The sequence below is a fragment of the Etheostoma spectabile genome, chromosome 9 (genome assembly GCF_008692095.1).
Source record: "Etheostoma spectabile isolate EspeVRDwgs_2016 chromosome 9, UIUC_Espe_1.0, whole genome shotgun sequence".
Lineage (NCBI taxonomy): Eukaryota > Metazoa > Chordata > Actinopteri > Perciformes > Percidae > Etheostoma > Etheostoma spectabile.
Window position 1 is genome coordinate 17,301,975 of NC_045741.1, and position 24,175 is coordinate 17,326,149.

The 24,175-nt window shown below is 37.7% G+C and overlaps 3 protein-coding genes across 9 annotated transcripts in view; 2 read left to right on the top strand and 1 right to left on the bottom strand.

The window, feature by feature from the left end:
* Positions 1–5,423, bottom strand: part of armc9 (armadillo repeat containing 9) — a 27,917-nt gene extending 22,494 nt beyond the window's left edge. For 3 of the 4 annotated variants that reach the window (XM_032525738.1, XM_032525737.1, XM_032525735.1), the window contains exons 1-9: positions 5,171–5,423; positions 4,652–4,814; positions 4,288–4,413; positions 3,520–3,690; positions 2,918–3,073; positions 2,691–2,783; positions 1,483–1,507; positions 830–987; positions 378–476 (exon numbers count right to left, since the gene is read on the bottom strand). In XM_032525738.1, coding sequence (XP_032381629.1) covers positions 378–476; positions 830–987; positions 1,483–1,507; positions 2,691–2,783; positions 2,918–3,073; positions 3,520–3,690; positions 4,288–4,413; positions 4,652–4,726 — 903 coding nt within the window. In that variant the 5' untranslated portion in view covers positions 4,727–4,814; positions 5,171–5,423. The remainder of the gene's footprint in view (positions 1–377; positions 477–829; positions 988–1,482; positions 1,508–2,690; positions 2,784–2,917; positions 3,074–3,519; positions 3,691–4,287; positions 4,414–4,651; positions 4,815–5,170) is intronic. The other variant, XM_032525736.1, reaches the window with a different exon arrangement.
* A 170-nt stretch (positions 5,424–5,593) lies between these two features.
* On the top strand, positions 5,594–10,094 carry polr2h (RNA polymerase II, I and III subunit H). Of its 3 annotated transcripts, none has more exons than XM_032525755.1 (6): positions 5,594–5,906; positions 6,859–6,943; positions 7,294–7,377; positions 8,917–9,010; positions 9,171–9,254; positions 9,681–10,094. In XM_032525755.1, exons 2-6 carry the CDS (start codon positions 6,871–6,873, stop codon positions 9,796–9,798), a joined length of 453 nt encoding a protein of 150 aa, XP_032381646.1. In that variant the 5' UTR covers positions 5,594–5,906; positions 6,859–6,870; the 3' UTR covers positions 9,799–10,094. The 3 variants fall into 3 exon arrangements, with proteins under 3 accessions (XP_032381646.1, XP_032381644.1, XP_032381645.1); XM_032525753.1 differs by having other exon boundaries at positions 5,607–5,906; positions 6,852–6,943; XM_032525754.1 differs by having other exon boundaries at positions 5,698–5,775; positions 6,849–6,943.
* A 2,156-nt stretch (positions 10,095–12,250) lies between these two features.
* On the top strand, positions 12,251–21,940 carry mfsd8l1 (major facilitator superfamily domain containing 8-like 1). 2 transcript variants are annotated; one of them, XM_032525748.1, is made up of 12 exons: positions 12,251–12,688; positions 14,415–14,600; positions 14,731–14,793; positions 15,253–15,372; positions 15,700–15,779; positions 15,865–16,207; positions 16,301–16,374; positions 16,600–16,813; positions 17,596–17,718; positions 17,845–17,975; positions 20,029–20,152; positions 20,473–21,940. In XM_032525748.1, the coding sequence occupies exons 1-11, from the start codon at positions 12,613–12,615 to the stop codon at positions 20,107–20,109; spliced, it is 1,491 nt and encodes a 496-aa protein (XP_032381639.1). In that variant the 5' UTR covers positions 12,251–12,612; the 3' UTR covers positions 20,110–20,152; positions 20,473–21,940. The 2 variants fall into 2 exon arrangements, with proteins under 2 accessions (XP_032381639.1, XP_032381640.1); XM_032525749.1 differs by having other exon boundaries at positions 20,029–20,148; positions 20,467–21,940.
* Positions 21,941–24,175: the final 2,235 nt, after the last annotated feature.

Here is a 24,175-nt window from a genome sequence, read left to right on the forward strand (position 1 = left end):
TGTGTGTGTGTGTGTGTGTGTGTAGACAATAACAGGATCCAGTTACCTATTTCCAGGGTTCAAACTACAGGATTACTACATGGCTAAATATTGGCTGCACAATGTACAGGATACAGAGGACATGGGGACAATTTACAGCGATATAACTTCTTTTTTAAAACATCCTTATCCTTTTCAAACGCAATGTCTTGACCATCATCAGTGTGGTAAAGCCATAAGAACACTTTCTTTTGCTAGTATTTAGGTGGAAGACTGTGTTGCCTATCAGCAGTCCCCTGTGTGACATTTTCCATCTTGCCTTGAGGCCTTGTGTTTTGTTATGCTTCTACCAGTGAGGCGTGAAAGAGAAGAAAAAAAGGGAGAAGAGTGCCACTCACAGTGCCAGGTCTGGTGAAGTCAGTACTCTGCACCACGCTCTGCCTCATCTGGCTGCTGAACAGGCGGACACACACACTCTGCAGGTACTCAGGGGAGATCTGCAAAACACAGCAGGCCCCTTGAGCTTTGAGATACTGTTTTTGGGTAGAGGGAGGGCAGGTTGCCATGTGTCCCTGTTTAACAGCTGTGTTGTCTGACAGTTATGTGCATATGTTTACATACTAATAATAATACAAACTTTGCTTTGTGTATAAAAAGCCTTTTATTATTTGAAGTGTTTGTATATACAAATGTGAATGGCTTAATTAAACCCTTTTTGTGTCTGTCCAGTGTTTGTGTGTGCACCACTCATAAGCTCAATTGTGTCTGTGTGTGTCTATCTTGTGCCAGTCTATGTAAATTTTGCCTGTAAGAATGTGTGTCTGTTTTCCCCACAGTCAAGCTGACCTACCATTTTTCCACTGACGGTGGCCTCCAATGTGTCGACCAGCTCAGCAGTGATTCCAATCAGGTTGTGGTAGTCGGCCTGCATCTTGTTGAACTTCCTTACGTGGCTAGTGATCCGCCGGTCCGATTCAACCAGTTGGAGCTGCAACTGCTGCATGGCCTCTATGCAGTCACACAAACACACACAGGCAAAGGTTGCTGAATGGAAACACACAAATAAAAAGCATCCATATCATGAGTGACTTTCTCTGTGTAAATCATAAGGTTAGCGCATGTTCTTAGTTATATATTAAGTGGTGTGGCCAGGTTTCCTCAGTGGTAGAGCAGGCGCACATATACTGAGAGGTTGATGACTCGAGGCACAGGTCCAGGGTTCAAACCTGACCTGTGACAATATCCTGCATGTCTCCCTCCTTTCTCACCTAATTGTTCTGTCAAAAATTAAAGGCAGAAAAGTCCACAAAATATTGATACAAAATTAAATATTAAATGTTTCATTTGAAAAATGTATGTACTGGTACAAAAAGAATGACTATATGCGTGTAATGTTTTCAGAATAAGTCTGCCAATCAATACTTCAAATGTTGGTTCCATTTGTAAGGGAGCAAGGAGTAAAAGTAGAAAAGTAAGAGTAGATTATGTGAGAGGGATATTTACCTTTAGAACTCCTTCCTCCATCCTTCTGCATAATACCTGTTAAAGAATACGTACTAGCACTCAATTGAACACAAGTCAAACAGTTCTACTGTATTTGTCTCCTTATCCAGAGATATAGTCATACAAAAAAGTATGTAATAATGCAATGTATTGCTTATGTTGGCTTGGACATAAGACAAACCCACAGTATGTTACATCCTGTCCGAAGCGGACAACTTTGTCATAAAAAAAGGATTTATCTAATCCACTGAATTGTACAAAGAGATATAACTGTCAATATAGAATCGCTAGTTTGTTTTAAAGGGAGGGATAGGACAACACCCTTGCATGGGCCAACACAGCTCTCAGTGAGTGCGCCTAGATGCACGTAAGCACGTTTACGTGTGGGCACTCAACCAACAGGACATTTTCATGTGTGCGTATGTTGTGTCAGCTGCTAAAAATGCTGCCTGTTTAAGTGTTTGCATATTGAAAGATCATACATGTCGGATAACCTTTTATGTTTTCTAGAAGTAGAAACAAAACCAAATTTCTTTTGTCAGCCCTAGAGATGATAGTTGCTATGTTAATCTGTATGCTTTGATAGTCGGCCAATAGGGATAGGGTTTAGTTTTTACGTGGAAGGAGGAAAGTCGAGCCACTGGATTTCCAGTAAAAGAAAAAAAAAAAAAATCTTTTTATCCTTCACTTGCCCTCCCACTCTGAAGGGGTGTGGGTGAGTTAGAGTCAGGTTAGGTTCTGCCATATTCAAACACCACCTGTCATTTACAGCCATTTATGAATGCAAATCAGATTTGTTTGCAGGATATGAAACAAACCGGTCTGGACAACAGTCTAACTGTTTATGATTCCACTGAAACCCTGTCCTTGGCCTGTTTTAAACCAGTTCTCCCAGTTAAAGTTGTTCTCCCAGGGTTTAAAGTAAGGAACCATTTGTGAGCCTGCCGCACAGGAGGAAATGTGTACAGTGTTTTATAAATATAAAAGATACTATTGTGTTTTTCTCCTTTATCTTCTTTTTACTTCATTTTATCAGGTTTTGTCACTGCCAGATTTGCTACTCATATCACATCACTGACAACAGCACAGACATTGTCACCCATCTGTAGTCTGATAATTTTCTTAGCAATGACATGCAAGTGAGTCACAATGACATTAGTTATTATAACAGCTCAACCTTCCATTCTGTCTCTTTTATTTAAGGATACATATAAATTCAGCAGCCTTGGGGTGTTTGACGGCTTCAACGTCACTGACATAAACTGCTCCAGCTTATACTTCAACTGTGGTATCCAGGAGTCCTAAATATACAGAAAGTAGAATGGGAGAGGTATGGTTATAGTCATTATCAAGTAGGCACTGGGCAATATTATTGCATATGTAATACCTAGTTAACAATAGCGAACTAGGTATTGTTCCAAAATTAGCTAGGCACCCGAAAAAGATCTTTGAAGGAGGGGTGGACAGTAGGGTTTGGAACGAAAGGCAAGGCATAGTAAGGCAGAAACTCTGTGGTCTGGCTCAGTGCTGCTCCCCGAGTCTCCAGGTATTGCTTGAAGTGGGAAATCCTCTCCTCAAACTCAGCTCGGTCCTAGGGAAACATTCAAATTAAAAGATTTATTACAAGTCAATGACAATGTCGGTTAAGCCTAATACATCATTTAAAACATGTTACACACACTAACACACAAAGACAAAAAGACACAAAGACACACACACTTCAATTAGATTATGTCACTTGGCCTGAAAACGGAAGATGCTGCTGCTTTTTATAAAATAACGTCACATGCATATAAGTAAATAAATAAACTCTAACTGCAAAGACCAACACAGTGACAGGCATATTATAGAGGTTCGAAACATCATTGACAGCCCACTGAGAACAAGCCTGTAGCACAGCTTAGTGGACATTTTGAAAAATAGCACATAATGATAAAAAAGTTAAGTTCTGTTGTGAATATAGTCTAAACAAAGTAATGTTCTGGTTAAAAGAACATTTAAATTAAAAGAAAAGTAGGAAAAAAGGAATCTACATACATGTATACCGGGGTGCCTCCTCAGTGGGTAGATGGTGAAGTGGATGTGAAGGTAAAACTCCAGGCTCTGAGCCTCAGAGTCTGTGTCTTTTATCTCAGAGGGAATATTCTCTGTCCACAGTTCAAAGAACACTTTGTGGTCTCCATCATCAAAAGAGCTAAGAAGGTCTTTCTAGAAAAGTCAGAGTTAAAGAAGAGTGTGGTGGGAAAAAATACATCAACAATAACTGTTGGCGGCAATCTGAGACTCAAATTTTGGCTGCCGAGAGGATGAGTATGGAAATAACTTGCCATACGTGCTTAATGATCACAGATTCCACATTTATTTGCACTAACATATACAGGGTTCTGCTTGCAATACATCCCATAATTGTGTTACTGGCATACTAGGTCCAAAAGTCACAAACAGTATTTAGACAAGCGTAAAACATGCGTGAAAACAGTGGATAATATCACTTTGCTTCCTCTCTCTCAACCAGGTGCCCTACTCACTGTAAATGTCGTTTCAAAATAATAGAACTACATCTGGCTCTTGCAATAACAATTTGCTACTTCCCAATGATCATTTTATGTACATATCACACAATGATAAGTGACACACGATAATACCACTTTGTTAAAGGCCTGGGCTGACACTGTTTAGAGATAGAAAGTAGTTGGTTCAAAACATTTGAGCCAGTCTTGACTCAGGAACATCCTGCCCATCCATAGGTGCCACCTCCACAAATAATTGGCATACTTGTAGAAAAAACAGGTTACAAGAACTTACCTGAATGCCACGAGTCTTAGCGTCCCTGAGAGTACTTCCTTGATGGTTTGAGACAACCTGTCCTTTACTTTTGCATTCCTTGTCAAAACTGTGGACAGTTTCTTCAAATACCTCAAACTTAAGGTACTACAAAGACACAGAACAAGCAAGTACCATTAACTCCACCTTAACCAGTGCAGAATGAAGTTGTGCTTTAAAGTCATCCTAATTGCACAACCTTGACACAACTGATAATATCATGCTGTATCAAGCAAGGTTTATTAAAAGATGTGCAATTTTAAATGACTTATATTAATGCTCATATGCTCATATATTGTTTTACATATTGCTCTGAGTGCATTCATATTTTTTTTGTATTTGTTACCTCCTTGATCATCCCAAGAAGATCGGCTTTAGCTGCCAAGATGTCCTCCATCTTGGCTGCTTCCCTGGAACTCATGCGAGTGACCAAAACCTTTAAAACACCTACTTCTGACTTCTGCTCTCATTCAATAACGCTGGTACTTCGATCAAGCATTCTGTAGAGCCTGTAACAATAGGACGGTAGATGGCAATATTACTACTCATAAGGGAGTACGTTGGCACCTTTAGAACTCCATCCCAAAGCACTTTTGGTATGATGCAATTGTTGTTTTGGGGTTGCCAGGTAAAGCTGAAACATTGTAAACCAAATAACACAGACGTTAACGTTTACTGGCATTTTACAGATGTGAAAACCACATCGTGAACACAGAAGTCAGGTTGTTCCCGCTGTTGAATTTTAACAATATCTGCAACAGTAGAATTTAGCGACAACATCGTTTGCAAAAATGTGGCAAGCTAGCATGCTAGCTGACAAGCTGATCTGTTAACGTTATCTGACGTTAAGAAAGCACATGCTCACCTTATTCGCACATCATTTAATTGGTAAATATAGCATATTGTCGCTTTTAACGTATCCATCCACAGTTGCTTATTCAGTCCATTTTCGACAAGGCTTATCGGCTGCACTTACACTGATATAGCCAAGTAGCCATTAGCTAGCTAGCAACCGTACACAGATAGGACGCTAGGACACCTAGCAACCATACAGTTGGGCTTGGGGCTGTAAAGTAGAGGAAAAGGCCGTAAATAGCGGTTTATTTTACACGTTTCGTGAAAGCATATACAGCTGATATGAAAGCATCCCGTTTGGTTCTAAAAGTATGTATCGATTATTATTAGCAAACGAGTAGTGTAATATGTATCTAAAACAGTTATTACAGCGCCATTTTCAAGGAAAACGTGCTTTATTTTATAATTTTTTTCCTCCACTTTGTTACATATAACGCTGACATTTTTCATAATATGGTTTATTTTTGTTAGCCATAGACAATAGAGATTAGCCCTTATGGCGTGTTAGCTAGTATCATGTCAACTGTTACTGGTCTATTTTCAACCGGAAGTAGTTTGCGTGTCAGAGGATGAGCACATTGTTTCTCGGCGGTACAATCTGATTTACTCTCAGTAATGTTAATGAATGAAGTTTTACTCTACGATATCTAGAGCACACTTTAAACACACGTTGCCACATAGAGAAACTGAGTGACTGCGACGTTAGTCTGTGCACAATATAATAAGAGGACGTCTTCGTATTTGAGGTAAGCTTAACGAAGTGTGTGCACAAATGCTAAAGCTAACAGCTAACGTTAGTCTGCTGAAGTAGTAACGTTAGTCAACGTTATTACAAGATCCTAAGTTATATACTTTGGCTAACGATACTTGGCTATACCATGCAGCCATGCTGTTTAATTAACGTTGAGTGTGAGTGTTTTTTAACCAACAACTTGTTGAGTTTTAAATGTTCAGCTAGAGTTGATGTTCTTGTTCCACATCAATTCTATTGAATGGGATTCATCTTCGTCATTGTGAGTCCAGCTGCTGTTACGAAGTAGACTTATCCCATTTAATGCAACTACAACATGAGCTTTAGTTTGTTGTCTTGGCGATATCTGAAATACAAAGTTAGCGAAAGTGTGCCTTGTGTCAGGAAAGCAGCTGCCAGTATGTAGTGTAAAGATACACCGAACTTTCACTGTAACGTTAATGCCTGTAATGGTTATGTTTTGAATTTTAGCATCTTCTAGTTTGATATAACTGCTAACGTGTCCAGGTTGATCTAGATACGACAGGTTCTTAAGAACTATTACGATGCCCTAAATCATAAAATCCTTAAAAATCTGCTTTTAAAACTTGACTGTGAGCTTCTTCAGTTATCTCTTTCTGTCTCTGCTGATGAACGTGTTTTTACGTGTGCTGCCTATAGCATCCCTCGCTGTGTAGCATAAGCCTGTAAACAAAGCAATATCATTTGCATTTTGTAAATTGATGTAAAAAGGCAGTCATTTCTTACCTGGCATCGACATGTTTTAAAAAGTTTTTGCTTCATAATACCTGCAAACCTTTTGTTTGTAAAATCATTCTTTCCCCATTACTAGATAACATTTGAGCAGTTATTGAAGTCTAAAGCTTCCTAGACATATCAGTTGTTCTCTTTTAACCCCTTTTCAACATAAACTGCCTTAATATCTTTTGTCTTTTTCAAGTTCATAGACCAGAACAGAGATGGCTGGAATTTTGTTTGAGGACATCTTTGATGTAAAGGACATTGATCCCGATGGCAAGAAGTTTGACAGAGGTGTGTACAATTTAATTATAAAACAAGGTTGAAGGAGGTGGGAAGTCAATACACTACAATAGTCTCAAGTCTCTACTAATTTACTGGTAATCTCTCCAGGTAATCAACCATCAGGCACACTCTATATATATATATATATATATATACAGTATATATGTATGTATGTGTGTATATATATATATATAGATAATGACCAAAACCAAAGTGAAATGAGAATAATAATAATTATTTTTTACCAGGTTTCTATCATTAATCAATTGAGCTAAAAGCTGAGTTTTCAATTTGTGTCCTTCACTTTAAAACAGCAAAAATGAATAAATCCAAACTCTACCATTTCTTGTTTTCTACAGTATCTCGTCTACATTGTGAAAGTGAATCTTTTAAGATGGACCTCATCTTGGATGTGAACATTCAGATCTATCCTGTTGATCTTGGTAAGGTGCAACCTTTTTGTCTTTGTGTATATTTATTTGAAGCTGAAGTTTAGAAGTCATATAATGGTTGCTTTTGTCTAACACAATCATATTGTACAATTTATTTACAGTATGGTCAGAACAAGTCTGTTATCTTTCCGTATGCCATCAGAAGATATGTTCACCTCGTAAAGCAATCCTTTTTGACAAGGTTGTCTGTCTTGTTTGGGAACAATACTTGCATCTTCACCATGTTACTTGTGTTTACCAAACTCTGCCTTACATGTAAGGGTCCTGACACACTAACCAGATGGCTGACCGTTGGCAGAAAAAGCAGTCGGTCAGTTCAAAAGATTTTCGTCAGATTTTGAGAGACTCTAGTTAAACTCATCCCGCTCGTCATTTCGGGTTTAGCTTGCATCCAATCAGATTGGTAATTTGAGTCTGACTGCCGGCAGTGCCCGCCTTTTGATTGAACATGTCAGGTCGGCCAAAATGAAGGCAGCCGGCACCTCCGAACAACGACATGGAACACACCAAACAGACTTGAATGTCCGACGGCCAATAATCAGCTATGGGTGTCAAGGCCTTAATGGAGAATTCCGTGCGATTTCAACACGTAGCTCTGTTGTTTGTAAATTGGGAGTGCTGTCAGTAGAGAGAAAAACAAAAACAATCAGTGCTGCCTACAGTGTGTTATCCTCCTGCTAGAGTTAGCAACCAACAGGCTTATACAGGGCACGTTTTAAATGTTTTTTTTTTGCCTCTAAACATGTTCAAAATGTCATTAAAAGTGCCTACCCATGTGCAGTGATTCCTTCTGAGTAAACACAGTGAATCTGACTGCAGTAGATGTGAAAGAAATGCATGAAAGTTGTGCTAATTCGAATCCGAAAAAGAGAAAACAAGCATCTGCTTATTTATTTAAAAGTAAGTACTGTAGTACAACCAGCAAGAGACAAGTTATGAGGTAAGGTTGGAGACACTACCTTATTTAGTCTTTAAATTTATAGCCTACATATTTTTGTTTTATCTCTTTTTGGTGTTGTAATTTGTAGATGGTCCCTTCTGCTGTGTCAACACAGGAACTAAACAAAGCTGAATTAGCACTTTCATGCATTTCTTTCACATCTACTGCAGTCAGATTCACTGTGTTCACTCAGAAGGAATCACTTCACATGGGTAGGCACTTTTAATGACATTTTGAACATGCCTAGAGGCTAAAAACACATTTAAAACTTGCCCTATTTAGGTCTGTTGGGTGCTACCTCTAGCAGGAGGATAACACGGTGTAGGCAGCACTGATTGTTTTCATTTTTCTCTCTACTGACAGCACTCCAAATTTACAAACAACAGAGCTACGTGTTGGAATTGACTGGAATTCTCCTTAAAGTGAGCAGTCCAAAGATAAACCGCTAAATATTCCCATATACCCTCAATATGTAAGGGCACCTTTAAATAAAGGATCAAAGCAACATGCATTTAAAAGTCAACGCTAACCCATGGCGTCTAAGCACAGAATATGAACTCACTTTGTTTTCATGTGTCCATTTTATTTAGGGGACAAGTTCAGATTGGTTATTGCTAGCACGTTATATGAAGATGGAACGCCAGATGACGGAGAGTACAATCCTCAGGATGACCGGCCATCTAGGTACAACATTTGCTCTGCACTTAACATCACCAACAAATGCTACTTGTTAGGATAAAGAACCATTTGTATGTACATTTTTAGTGTGACTGTCCCCTGCGCTGTAAAGTATTTTTTGCTGGTTTAAATTTGTACTCTCATTTAACTTTGTTTACATTTCCAGGGCGGACCAGTTTGATTATGTGATGTATGGGAAGGTTTACAAGATTGAGGGCGATGAGACTTCAACAGAAGCAGCCACACGCCTGTGGGTGATGTTACTTAGTTTACATGAAGCTTTAAAGTACTTTTTTTAATTGAATTGCTCAGCCTCAGCTTGTAATATTAATATAATTTAGACAAATAAACTGTTAGCATAATAACAAGCAGGATTTCAGTTGTTATTGATAAATTAGTAGTACAGTAATTGCCACTAGGGCATATTGAAATTACCACAGAAACACAAATTCACAAACATTTTTAACAATTTGTCAGCATATAATCATCAGCTCTGTATTGCTTTTATGGAAAGTAACTTGCTCAACAAAAGTGTGTGTGTGTGTGTGTGTGTGTGTGTGTGTGTGTGTGTGTGTGTTTACCACGCATATCATTTTGGGAAAAAAAAAAAAAAAAAAAAACTGGTTACATCTCATCATGACTATAATCAATTTACATGGTGGGCTCCTCCTTTCAGCTCTGCCTACGTGTCTTACGGTGGACTTCTCATGAGGCTACAGGGAGACGCCAACAACCTTCACGGCTTTGAGGTGGACTCCAGGGTCTACCTCCTCATGAAGAAACTGGCCTTCTAAAACCCAACACTGCCTGCCCACTTACCCTGGTTCTTCCACTGCCACAGTCACCTTTTAAGTCATAATGAACTGCATACTGGAAACAGTTATATTCCCAAATCGGAGCACGTGGCCATTATCCAAGAGCAGCTCACAGACATAACACATGGAGGCTGAAGAAAACATATTTAGTTTTTTTACTTTTGTAGTTACAAAATGGACTACAGATTAAAGACTGTGACGCTTAAGTATTGCTGCAACCTCCATCTGCTGGCAAACTGTAAATAAAGATTTCTTTTATTCAAAATCATCAAGATGGTCAGTCACCTTTTATATATTTAAAAAAAAAAAAAAAGTTTTGTTTTCTTCTAACCAACCATATACATCAGCAACTGCTGAGGTGCTCTTTCAAAGTAGAAAAGGTTTTATTTTGCATCTCTGTCTCGGTGTGTGTGCTATAGTGAACAGGGTGGGAGAAGGTGCAAACTGGGCCAAGTGCTGCAGCTCACAAGACAAATATCTTAAACACTGCTTTGTCTTTGCAAAAAGATCCAATGTATGGATATTATACATAATCAAATTCATATTAATTCTAAGCATGAGGTAATGCAATATTTAAACATTTCTACAACCAACAAATCAAGTACTAACATATCTGGTGCTAACATCTGTTAGATATGTAATCAAGAAGGATGTTAGCATGACTACAACTTTTTGAGATTGACAAAATCTCAATATGCAACGATTCTGTAACACGTTTACAAATCTGATTACGCACAAACAGATCAATATAGTTGCACAACTCTCCCCGCACATTTGCAAATAGTTTGGCTACAATGGCCCCAGCATGTCATGGGCAATGGTTCTATATTTGCTTGGATGGCAGCAAACTAAAATGTGGACTCTCAGGAGACAGAAGATTAAATTTAAGGTGAAGAGGCAGCTCTTGTGTCCAACACAGACTTCTCAATGTCCATGGTAATGAGTGTCACAAGATAAGGAGGGACACTGCCAATGACTTGCACAGACTCCTGATATGTGCATAAAAAAGCCAAAAGAACATAGTGATCCAGAAGAATAAGCTCGTAGCCTAAAATGGCTGCAATGCTCTATCCTATAATGTGTAAGAAAGACATATGAGTACCACACTAAGTTATTATAGGAACATTTATGTTTAAATTACTACTAAAAAATATTGGATTTAGTACAGTGGTAGTCTTTTATGTTTTTAAAAGCCAAAATCCCTATTTATGCTGCAGCGGCAGATTATATTATATTGTGGATTTTGTGCTGAGGACCAGTAACTTGATTAAAATGGTCACCATCATGGGACCCAGACTGATCAGTCATTGTGCCTCTGACACATAACCATGTCAGGGTCATTTGCTCACATGCCCACTAGGTGAATGGGCAGGGTAAATCAGCATGCAAAATTTGTTTTCCCACTATTGGCAGCTGGTTTAAAAACACCCTAATTTCAAATCAAATTCAGATTGTGATAATGGTACAGCACTTCAAAAGTGACAAAGCAATTGTATTTATTTATTTTATTGACTTTTATTGTACCAGGAGATAATCCTATTGAGATTTAGAATCTCTTTGTCAAAGGAGTCCTGGCCAGGACGGCAGTATAACAATTCCATATTTAAAATATACTGTATAAAAAAAACAGATAAAGACATTTGGCAAGTTAACATCATCACATCATCATCATCATCAACACAATCACCAGCAGCACTCATTAACAGCACATGTGAATTTAGTACTCAAATAGTCCTTTATCCTAATTTTAAACTGTGTCATTGTTGGTTGGTATATTCTAATTTAAGATGATTCTGCAATTTATACCAAAGCACAATTGTAACCAGCTTTACAATTGAGGACATAAAAATAACAGAGTCTGCCTATAGTTTAGTTGTTTTTAGTTGTGTTAGTCTGGAGCAGGCTTGTTCTCGTAATGATATTGCATTCGACTTTCTGGCATATTTCTTTTTAAACTTTAGATAAATCAAGCTTCATATTTAAAAAAAAAAAAAAATTACCATTGATTATAAAATCAAAGGACACTTGTTAACCATGTAAGTGTCCTTTGATTGTATAATCATCGTCATCATGATCATTATGTCTTTATATCTATTTACTACAACTACTTTTCAACGCGTTTTCTAAAGCTTATCAATATCAGTTGTTTTTTTCATTCTAGCCATTCAATGGTTTCTACTCATGTTACAGTACAAATCAAAATAAACTTGCTCTATTTGTCACAGTGCTTCATTATATTTGTGTATATATGTATATATTTATATATATATATATATCAATAACTGGCAATAACTGGCCTCGTATCCTAACGCATAAATGAATGTAACACATACACATCAGATAGGATGAAATATTTTGGGAGCGAGCATGCAGCAGCCGATGCAGTGCTTGGGACCATGCTTGGGACTGTCCACCGGAAGTGATGTAGGTTGGAATAAACTGCGCAGGAGCATCCCGGGGACGATTTGAGCATATTGAGCAATGTTTGCGAGTTGAGGCTGTTGCTTAAAAAGCAGGCTGCTCAGCGAGTGCACTGCGCTTCACGGACCTACACCAGCGCCGTGCACACTCACTGTAGAGACATGTAGAACAATTCGCACTCCTATTTAAAGTTGTTTCCCCATTCTGGCTCTAGGTGGGCTCGGTGCTATGTCCTTGCATTCGGCTCTAATTGAAACCACTGCACCTGGGGATTATGTCATCTGTGGTGTTTCGTAGAGCGACTAGAATGACCATGTTTCTTGAAGAATAATGAAGGCGATCAGTCAAAGCAGTTCATAGCAGCCAAACGTGATGGACAATCGACGGAAGAAGAAGCTGACATTCTTCACCATTGGGCTCATATTTCTTCTCAGCGGTGTGGAATATGGTAAGGTCTGTGTTGTGGAATTGATGATGCTTTCGCATTTTGTGTTGCAAACCTTGATTGAATCTGTGTTGTAATGTGACACAAAATCACCAGTAATACATTCACAAGTTTCTTATGATCACCTAAATATTGCCATTGCCATATGTCGAGTGAATGTTTCTAGCCTATATATTGTCACACCAGCTGTTTGGTGAACTGTGATTTGACAAGTTGATTCGTGTTTGCATTTGTTCTTATGAGGAGATGTTTTGCACAACTATAAGCCTATCAGAGAAATAACACTTTGGCCAGGACTGTATTTAGGATTTTAGTATTACAAAGGACATACATTAAGCAATATCTTAATTTTACTGTTCCATTGTTGTTGTTTTTTAGTGTCATCTACCTGTTATGTGTTTTAAGTTGTGTTTTCATTATAACATTTAATACATGTGAAAAATACTTAGTAGCAGTGTATGTATGTATGTATGTATGTATGTATGTATACATATACACAGGAGTGTTGTATTAGATTGCATTGCAGTTGACATGTTTTTCCCATTGGTCACTCATTGACGGTTTTAGAATAGGTAATTATTACCTGATTGTTTGAGTTTTATCTTATCCCAATACTGTCGTGTCTTGTTTACTGATCAAGTTCACTCTGTGCTGAGACAAACAACTTTACATTAACAGATCCCTGTGTGCCCAAACTTTGATCTACTCATCCAGAAAGATAGTCTTTGAGAAGCTTTCTTGAGTTTACATGGGGGTTACATTTACCAGACACCCCCCAATGCACACATATTCTTACATTAGCAGAGGTATTGAAGGGATTAGGACAGATTGAATCAGATTGGATTGTTAATTAGCCTGTCCAGGATTCCTTGAGTTCTGTTCACCTCTGATGTTACTCAGCCCAGCCCTCAAGCCATTGTTTTTAGGCTAGCCTTGATGTAAAACCATTCTCTGAATGTTGATCTTGAGAGAGAATTCAACAGCCTTGTTGTGAAATTCTATCTTCACTTTGCAAGTGGTAAATCTCATGTGTGCAGCCACAGAATTGCACGTGCATTTTTTTTTACTTCCACAAGGTGTAATATCCTTAAAGTTGTGACAAAGAAGCAAGACTCAATCTAACATGCTTTTATCACTCCCGCACACAAATGTATCTATCAGGGTGATCAAACATCCCGTTTAGAAGACAAACATTTTGCCTTTCTTCTCTGGAATTTTCTGAGATCATGCTTTTTGTGTGACACAATAATTGAATTAGGATTGTATTGGGTCAGCAGCACTACCCTTTGTCTATTTGATAATAAGGCTTGAGGCATTATTGTCAGGGAGAAAGAGCTACCACTACACACTCTCTTGGCATTACTAGCACTGACATGGAAAATATTTAAAGTTGCATCTGGATATAAACCATACCGACATCATCTAATCTCTTGTTAAACCATCATCTCACAAACTCAGCCTCTGATAAATGTCACTATAGGGTTTAGGAGAGTCACAGGGTTGCAATAACCATAGATGAGATGCCACATGGAGGCCCAACAGAGCTACAGTATGGCCGATTGACTCCACATAGGGCTTATGACACAGATGACTCAACATCACTCAGAGTGTAGATTTAGCAGACTTGGAAGACAACGTTCACATCGTATGTGTTGACATTTGCTGTTTTGAAACCACACAGAACATTACTTCAGATGAAAACTAATGCTGCTTCTTTCTGTCTCCCTAGCTGTAATATTGCCCACAATATGGATGTACTTGCAGACTTTGGATGCAGCGCCTTACTTTCTGGGCTTGGCCCTGTCTGCATTCAGCTTGACTGGCCTCCTGTCGGGGCCGCTGTTTGGCCACTGGTCCGACAGAACACGGATCACCAAGAAAATTATTTTGTTCGCCAACTTTTTTGAGTTAATTGGTGAGTGCACTCATATTTTCTATTGCCACCGCTACTACCTTACAACAATGTTGTCATGTCAGAAACACAAACTGCATTTGTTATTCTTTTTGGCTCACTTTTATTTTTCCGCTCCTTTTTTGCTCCACAGGTAATTTCATGTACTTTATGGGCTACTCCAAATGGCTGTTACTGTCAAGCAGACTGGTGGCAGGTGAGTCTGCACAAGGTGATACTGTGACTTTTTAACCATTTGGTAGTACGCCAGTAGAATACACCTGGTTGTCCTATCAGTAGAGCTTTGAAGGATCATTATAAAAAAGTATAACTTGGAGCTTTTACATAGAATGTTTTATCATGGGGCTTGTTACAGCTGTTTTTCAGTATCTTTAAAATGTGATGCGTATTTACCTCATACATACAATATCAGACTGTGTGGTTGATCAGCCAAAAAGTATCCAGTAGTTTAAAAACACTGGGATACAGTTTGCTCTGAATGTGTAAGAGCATCCACCCAGTAGCAGCAGCAAATTACGTTGTGTATTTCAGGAATATGATAATATATGATATGACAAGAAAACCACAATGATGTACATGCTATCCTGAGCTCCAGGTTTCAACCTCACTGTTTTTAAGGGCTGTAATTTAGTCATGAAATATGTATTTTTCTCAGGCATCGGCACAGGGGCTGGCTCATCTATCTTTGGCTTCCTGACCAGAAGCACTGCCCCCGAGGACCGCGCGACTGCGTTCGCTTCTGTCATGGCATGTCGACAAGCTGGCCTTCTCATTGGTCAGTGCTCTGCTGCTTTATGATGTAACATTCTAAAGGCTGCCTGCTTATCATTTGAGTTAAATTATTATACACTGTGATGGTTTTCTTTTCTTTTTACAGAAAATAAGATAGAAATGGGAGTGGGTAGAGCTTACAGGCCAACTAGCTTCCTGATACATTTCACACAGTGAATGCTGAAAGCTCACACGCAAATGTTAAATAATAGGGCACGGGGTATTACACATGATGATGATACAAACAAAAAGCCTGTATTATTGCAGTTGCTTTTAAGATTTATTTGCTCCTTACCAAGATAAACAAGTTTCCACTTTGTGTTTAACACAGGTCCAGCATTTAACATCTTCCTGAGGTTGTGTGATTTCAACCTGGGTCCTTTTGTGGTCAATAAATATACGGCGCCAGGGGTAAGGGTCCACAATAAATTGTTTTAATTTCGCAACACATTTTTTTGCCTCCTCATAGAAACCGCTTTTTCTCCACCTCCTGCAGTTGTTCATGTGCATGCTGTGGATTCTCATTCAACTGGCGGTGATCTTCATGTACTGGGACCTACCACCTCTAGAGAAGGGGAAGGCCAAGCACAGTCCAACAGGCCAGAGCATGGAGGATGAGCGAAGGCTAGTAGAAGAGGACAATGATGAGGAAAGGCCGCTGATGGGTTCCCAGGAGGTGGAGGGCTCTTACGGCTCAGTCGTTGTATCCAAACCACCCAGATTGGATGCCTCTACTGCATCAAATACCACGCTAAATCATATCTCTGCACCTCCTTCGCCCGGGCTACCAGAGTCCCATGAGTCTTCCAGTCCCTTTAAGAATTTCAGCATTTCACGAGGTAGGTGGTTGACAGTGCATGTGTCTGTACAATGCTGTAAAACAAGTTCTTCAAATCTAAGGTTTTAAAAGGGGCGTCTCTGACTCTTTGTAGAGTTCCTGAGAGAAGAAGTGGTCGTTCTGCTGGCTGCTCAGTTCATCACCCTCTTCAATCAGACAGCGCTGGAGGTGCAGTAAAGACACAGATATCCTATTAGAGTGGAGTAATCTGCCTGTTTACAAGATATCGACTCTTGTTTCTAAATAATTTAGGAACGAGTAAAACCATGCTGGGATGGCGATTATGACATACCACTGGCAAACATTTTTACCCATGTTTTCAGGACTTTGAGACAAAATGACTTGTTAATATGTGCTTTTAAGCTCTGTGCCAACGTCTCATTCCCTCCTCAGACCATGGTGACCCCGATGACCCAGAAGTACTTTGGCTACGGGGAGCTGGAGAACAGCGTGATGTATTGTCTCTGCGGTGTGGAGGTGATCGCTGGGTTTCTATTTGTGCGCTGGCTGAGCCAGCGTGTTGCTGAGCGAGTGGTCCTGGCCATCGGTCTGACCATCTGCAACATCTCTGGGGTCTGGTGCCTCATCTTCCTGGCTAACCCACTAGGTCAGACTGCACTAAAGAAACTTCTCACCTTTGTTACTATACACACAGATCTTCATCAACAGTAACTTATACCACAAAACATCTCCCGCTAAGAGTCCGTTTATTCAGTAAAACTGGTTGATATATTCATATGAATAACTTTGCTAAGTATAGAAACATCTTCACATTTGTTAAAACAGCAGATCTGAAATTGGCGACAATCATCCTCACGGTCAAACATTTGAAATGCCCCATTACAACCTGGCTGTATCATGTGTATTAACCTTTGTGTTATCTAGACCATTGACTTGTTGTCCTTCCGGGTCAAAATAGAAAAGATTTTTTTGTATGCTTATGATGCTCTTTCTAACACTATTCACAGTTTTTCAACGCTTTTTTTAATGCATGGTCAATAAACCTAATTTAAATTCCATTATACCTCCTTTGTGAGTTAAAAGTAGCAGAGATTATGAATTATTTTGACTAATAGTTAAGTTTAAAGAATGTTGATTGTTTATGTCAAAGTAAGTCAGGATACTGTTGAAATGCACTAAAATTGAATAAAACATCCTAAATTCTATGAATGTAATCATTCAATTTACCTGTGAATAATGTTGCATGGGTTCCATACAACGTACGTACATGCATGCATGCAACCAAGTTATTTTTGGACAATGTGGTTGAAAGAAACTCATATTTCTGATATAAAAAAAGTTTAAAAATGGGTTAAATTTGACCCGAAGACAACACAAGAGTTAACGCAGTGTTTTGGTGTTTTCTGTTGTACTTTTTATTTTCTGTAGGTGGTTTCCCATGGCAGCTGACTGAGTTCGTCATCGGGGTGTTTCTGCAGGTTTTGGGTTTGCCATTTGTAGCTGTCGCTCAGGTTTCCCTCTTCTCCAAAGTTACTGCTGAGAAAACACAAGGTGAGAAACTACACCATCTAGTGGAAAAGACAAAGCATTGCATGTTGGAAGGTATTTGATTTTGTTGCTTTCCTGTACCCTATGTTGTTTGGTGTGTTGAGTCTTTGTGTCTCCCATGTATTGCAGGTTTCAGTCAGGGAGTGCGTCGCTCAGTGGGCGGTCTAGCTACCATTTTGGGCCCTCTGTGGGCCGGTGGCCTTACAGAGAACATGTACATCATGATGGGGGTGATGATGGCACTGCTGGCGCTACTAACGGTATGCAGAAGGAGACTACAAGACAGAGAATGCGTCTATGTCTACCAAATCATTCTCAGTTTGTGATTGAGTCAGGGAGATTATGGCTTTTAAGTGTTTTAAGAATTTTCAGTTCATGCAACCATGTAAAGGTTCAAACCGACTATTTCTCCACCAGTTTTTGCAGTTGTGGCATTATAATACTGCACACATTTAACCAAATCTAATTTAGTGGAACGTTAAAACAATTAGTATGTGAGCATAGACATTGGAAATTTGTTTTTTAAAAGATTATTATTTTTTGAGCATTTTTAGCCCTTTATTTGGATAGGACAGCTTAGGCTTGAAAGGGGAGAGAGAAGGGAATGACATGCAGCCGCTGTGTCGAGAAGTAAACCTTCATAAATGGGCTTCCGCTCTACCAGGTGAGCTAACCAGGCGCCCGTACCTATATATCTATAAATTACAGGAACGTCTGTCTGTCTGTTATTTGCACATCCCTCGGATAGTTACTACGATAGATTTCAAACTTGACAGGTGTCTTGCTATGGGCAGAAGTAAGTGCAGTGCCAAGTTTGACGTTGTTTGTTTGCAAAATGCAATGATATTGTTAAATCTAAAGTATATTGGTAAAAGAAGCACACATTGCCGCAGCTTTTGCCGCTTTAGCCGCTGGCCACTTCCCTTCTCACACCACACACTGAGTGAGCGCAGCGCAGGACCGGAGACAGAGAGGGTCGAAGAAAGCAGCGGAGCTCTGGCTCTACACAGTATGTCAAATGTCATAGTATGCCATAAAAATGTCATTAGTTTGATATAAATTATAATATAATTCCTTCTCACTTAGACCCTTTTTGATCACCCTTGGTCTGGTTGTTCAAGTATGCTGCTAACTTATAACACTAATAGCATTCAAATCAAAATATTTCAACATTAACCGTAAGCCACTTGTTGGAAACAAACACCTCTGTTTTTAGGTTTAGTTTGTTAATGATAGGCTACATGACAACACAAGACAACACCGCATCATTTCGCACTGACAACATGCAATACCGTCTCTGTACTCGGTCCAGTTCTGGTGGTTGATTAACACAGATATTTGCTGATTGCTCTCATTACGGGCTGGATTACGTGGCACACTCCCATCAGTCCATAGGGCAAATGTCTATTTACTCCACATTTTAATTGTGATGTTTCGTGAGTAAACTCTGAATCTGCCACGTCTGTCGGGTAAATGTAGTAGTACATTGTTTTTCTCTGACGTAGGAGTACACAGTAAGTCAGTGGTAGGCTGTACAGTGTGGTTGCTAAGTGGTTTGGGGTCGTTCTGTAAGTAATTTTGGGGTACAATCGTCCTGGAGAAAGCTTCAAGCAGCAATACCACAGGCCAAGCAATCGGCCCTTTCCAAACAGGCACATTTTAAGCTGGCACTGTTCTAATACAAATAAATAGGATTCACCATCATTGTCTATGTGCACAAGACATTGCACTTTTTACACATTTTATAGCCAGCAGCTCCTTGTGCGCTCAGGAACAAACAAGCATTACGAAGTGCTTGTAGTGCCTGTAATGAAGTGTTGGAAGCCACCAAATGTTTCCACTATCACTGAGAAAGAAGAAAAGAGAACCTAAGTGTGTGTCCGTCTGAGATGGACAAAGAGAGTCCACCTTGCAATTCTTTCTTTTAAATTGGCTCCACCAGGAATCCCCCTCCACAGCTCTGTGTTTCCAACTACCATTGTTTTCACGGTTTCTAAGACATGCCGTTACTGTACCTCACTGACAGCTCTGAAGCAGGGGTTCTCCAAATCAGTCCGTTTTCAGGATTTACTTTGCAACCGTGTGAAGAAAAGTGGGTTGTGCAAACGTCAGTTATTTGGTTAGGCATTAGACCTTTTGATATTTACTCGATTCTATATTTATTTCAGATTCTTAAGTAATAGATAAATAAATAGATAAAAGAGAAATCAACATTTGTTTTGCCTCTCAGAGCTTCCCTGCTAAAGTTTTCCCCCTTTTTTTCTTGTTTTTGTCTTTCTTGAAGTAAAACTAGTCTAACATTGTCTTATACAGATGATGCTGGCTTTCTCATACGAGCGGCTGGTTGCACCTGCTGCAGTGGAGCAAGTGGACGAGTCGGTCAACTGTGGCTAATCCAGCACATGGTCTATGCAATGAAAGTGGATGTGGAAGGTAGGTTTTTACAAATATAATTAGAATTCTATATTATACCTATAAATGGCATTTATTCATCCAAAGGGATTTACAATATGACCTGTATTGTATTATTGCAAGACCATTTGTGTTCTTGCATGCATACTGTACATAATGTAAGCCAGTAACGATAAAAATGGTCTCTGGGATTTTGCATGCTGTTCTCTGTAATAATAAGTTGATCTATTCCATGTTGGTTTGCATGATGGAAATTATGAAAATATATTTTGTCAGATAGCTTCCAGACTGTAACACCCTCTCTCATCCTGTGTTTGTCTCCCTTCTGCCTGTGCACAGTGGGAGATTCCCTGCCCTGCGTCTTACTGTCCCTCCTTACTTTCAATTTCTGCATTGGGACCAGCATGCAGGGTGATAACACACACACTGACAGCACACAAATCACCACCTTCTGAGGGCTTACCTAAAACTTGGACTTGTCAGCTTTGTGTGCAGAGGATGATCAAAGCACTGTTCTGGTGTACAGTATATGTTCATTTCCCATGGAAATATGGAATCCTGCTGCCACCGCTAGTGCAAGCTTTGGATGAAAGCTGTTTCCGTAATTGTGTGTTCTGCACCGAGTACCAACCACACTTTGGTGCATCACACATTCTGCGATTAATGAACATACCAAATGGTTGTGGATTTAGCTGTCCTTCTGTATGTCCTTCATCGGTAGGAGAATAAATGAGCTGTTCAGCCTTGTTTCTTGACACCACATCCTCTGGAAAAACAGGCATTTGAAATACAAACCAGGCATTATTGTCTTATAAAGTAAAATGCACAAAGTTTTAACCAACACTTTACTTTTCCTTCGTCAGAAGGATTTTGACCTCGACAAAAAATCACGTCAATCCACTCTTTGATTTCTTCGGTCTACGTCTGATATAATATACGTTTTCCCTCTTACACAGTGACATTTGCAATGTTTTATTTTTCTTGCAAGTTGTCTTTATTAATTTAAATATTGAATGATGTGCTTTGTTAATTAATACTTTCAGAGTGGCTTCTTTACTATTGAAGCAATGTGTTCACTGGGGGGTCACTGTCTAAAAGAACTGCTAACACTAACCCAAAGGAATTGAATTATCACCCGGGGTGATGAATATGCTCTGTCAAAGGCATTTGAAACTTTACAGTAATAAAATTCTCAGGGAAATACTAAATACTATGGATGTCTGTCAAACTCAAATTGAAGAAGGTTTTTTTAAAATGTCTCATCTTCCTGGCACAAAGGCTGTTGAGGCATAAAGAAGGGATTCTTGCTTTAAAAAAGTACATATTTCTAATTGTTTGATGATGATGTAGTACATATATTCAACACTAGTGGGCACTCTTAGTCTTTCTATGGAAATATATCCCCGTCAGCACTGCTGAGCCAAATGCTTGTAGTGTGATATAAGTCGGTCAGATAAATCCATGAGGGGCACTATGACAAATACACATTTAGGGGAAAAAACGCTTTATTAGGAGCTCTGTTGTAAAAAAATAAAAAGTCTTATAGTGCACACCAATCAGTCAAAGCACAGTTCTTTTTCCCCCGAAAGGCTTTGCATTATGCATTGTTGGTGCATTATGTGTTTTACCTCTTGATAATTTGTTCAGGTTTTATATTCACAAACACCCAAAATACATTATGAAATGTAAGACTATTTATTTCTTATTTATTATGCATTTATTTATTAGATTATTTGTGAGCTCCTAACATGTAACCAACACATTAACTTTACTGTATTACTTGTCTATACAGAAAAGATGAACTTTCACCATACTTCATTGGCTTATGTTTTGTTATTCTCTCGACAAACTGTGAACAGTAAAAACATAAAAAAAATGTAGTTATAATGTAATTCACAAGAAAACAATATGTAGAATTTTAATATATTAAAAGGTTATATTTATATTTAATATATATATATTTAATTGATTGCCTTTTTAGTAAGGTACAAGTTCTCAACTCAAAGGCCAACAAATAAAACAAAGAAAACATATTTTGAGCATATTATCACATTTAACTAAATGTAAACTTTTAGTTAAAGTTTTGTTTCCCCTTTTGCAATATCTTCATTAAAGAGCGTTATGTTTAAAGAATAAATATGCTTTTACGGGACTATGAATTTATCTTTTTCTTTCTTTCCTTTTGATGGAATACAAACAAATATGTACAATTATTGTACCATTGACATTTAAATTATTCTCATAATTGTTATAAAAAATAATTTTAGTTTAGTATTATAATCTAAATTTAGGATGTAACCATCTTTAAAAATTGTAAAATAATATTGCCATTTTTTTGCTATGTTATAGATAGTCTTTATTTGCGAATATATTTTTAAAGTTCATCTGATTTATTTTTAATGTTTATTTTCACTTGTAGTATTACTTTGTATTATTTGTAGTATTTGACCATGAACAAAAAAATTTAACAAAGTTTACTTACATTTATGTTAACCATATATTGTACAGGATTATTCTGGAGCTTATATACATCTGTAGTCACAATTTACCATTGTTTTGTCATAAAATATTAATGATCTAAAATATGGAAATATTAGTGGAAATGGCTTTCCACTATTAGTATAATAAATAAATATATGTGCATATTAAATTTACAAGGACTGAAAAAACTAAGGTCTGGATAGTTAGCTCATGTCTTACAAAGTAATTTAAGACTTTGTTCTGAAAGTTAATTTCACTCATACATCATGTTGCATATGAGGATAATTTCGTAGTAACTAAATATGCATGTTGTTTCAACTAAAATGTTTATTTATTGTATTGTATATTTTTAAAGCACAAATTCATAAACATTCTGTGTGAAAAATATTTACCTTTTTTTTATTAATTATTTTTTCCTTATGATTCAATAGTATAGAATAAATTAAACTCCTAATGAATTAAATTACTTTGTATTACTAATTGCAGTAATATGTCAAAATAGCATGCGCCATTATGAACAAAAAAATTATACATTTATTTTGTTAATGACAAAAATATTTATCAATATTGTATGTATGTGTATATATATATATATATATTATATATTGTGTATATATATATATTAGTTATATAATATATATTATATGATATATTATATATATATATATATATTAATATATGTATATATATATATGTATGTATGTAGTATGTATGTATGTATGTATGTATGTGTGTGTGTGTGTGTGTGTTGTGTGTGTGTGTGTGTGTATATATATATATATATATATATGTGTGTGTGTGTGTGTATATATATATGTGGTGTGTATATAATATATATATTGTGTGTGTGTGTGTATATATATATATTAGTGTGTGTATTTAATATAATATATTGTTGTATGTATATATATATGTGTGTGTATGTATTAATATATGATATGTAGTATATATATATGTATTATATATTATTATATATGTTATATATAGTGTATATATATTAGTTTATATATGTGTATATATGTATTATATGTGTATATATGTGTATATATAGATGATATTATATATTGTATATACATTATATGTATATATATATATGTATATGTATGTGTGTATATATATATATATATTATATATATAATATATTATATTTTTTTTTTATAGTATATTAATAACAGTAATTTTACATTGATACGTGGAATTTAACATACTCGCAGATATTTTGCATTTACGAAAGTGACATGAAAGCTAGCTGATTTCTAACCTCATGGTTGAAGGGAAGTAGACCCGGTCCCGCTGGGGGTCGCTGTGGCCTCACCGACAGAACCAGAAACCCGGGTGATTTGGGTCTTTCTCACTCGTAACAACCTACAGTCTATGGTGACGACACGCTGTTTGCCTGCTGACGTGACGGCGAGGGGGTGTGGCCTCACACGTGAACTCTAGTTGAACCCTTTTGATGTTGGGCAGGGAAGACTCAGACTTGTTACGACACAGGGCTGGTAACAAGATATTTTGAGGTTTCGCTTCTGTTTTTTTTTTTTTTTTTTTTTTTTCTTTTTTTTTACTG

Bases quoted from the DNA above. Each gene is read 5' to 3' on its own strand.
- mfsd8l1 (XM_032525748.1), top strand. From the start codon at position 12,613: ATGGACAATCGACGGAAGAAGAAGCTGACATTCTTCACCATTGGGCTC. The intron at 12,689-14,414 runs GTAAGGTCTGTG...CTGTCTCCCTAG, and splicing joins TCTCAGCGGTGTGGAATATG to CTGTAATATTGCCCACAATA. The intron at 15,780-15,864 runs GTAAGGGTCCAC...CACCTCCTGCAG, and splicing joins ATAAATATACGGCGCCAGGG to TTGTTCATGTGCATGCTGTG.
- polr2h (XM_032525755.1), top strand. From the start codon at position 6,871: ATGGCTGGAATTTTGTTTGAGGACATCTTTGATGTAAAGGACATTGAT. The intron at 9,011-9,170 runs GTACAACATTTG...TTACATTTCCAG, and splicing joins CAGGATGACCGGCCATCTAG to GGCGGACCAGTTTGATTATG. The intron at 9,255-9,680 runs GTGGGTGATGTT...TCCTCCTTTCAG, and splicing joins ACAGAAGCAGCCACACGCCT to CTCTGCCTACGTGTCTTACG.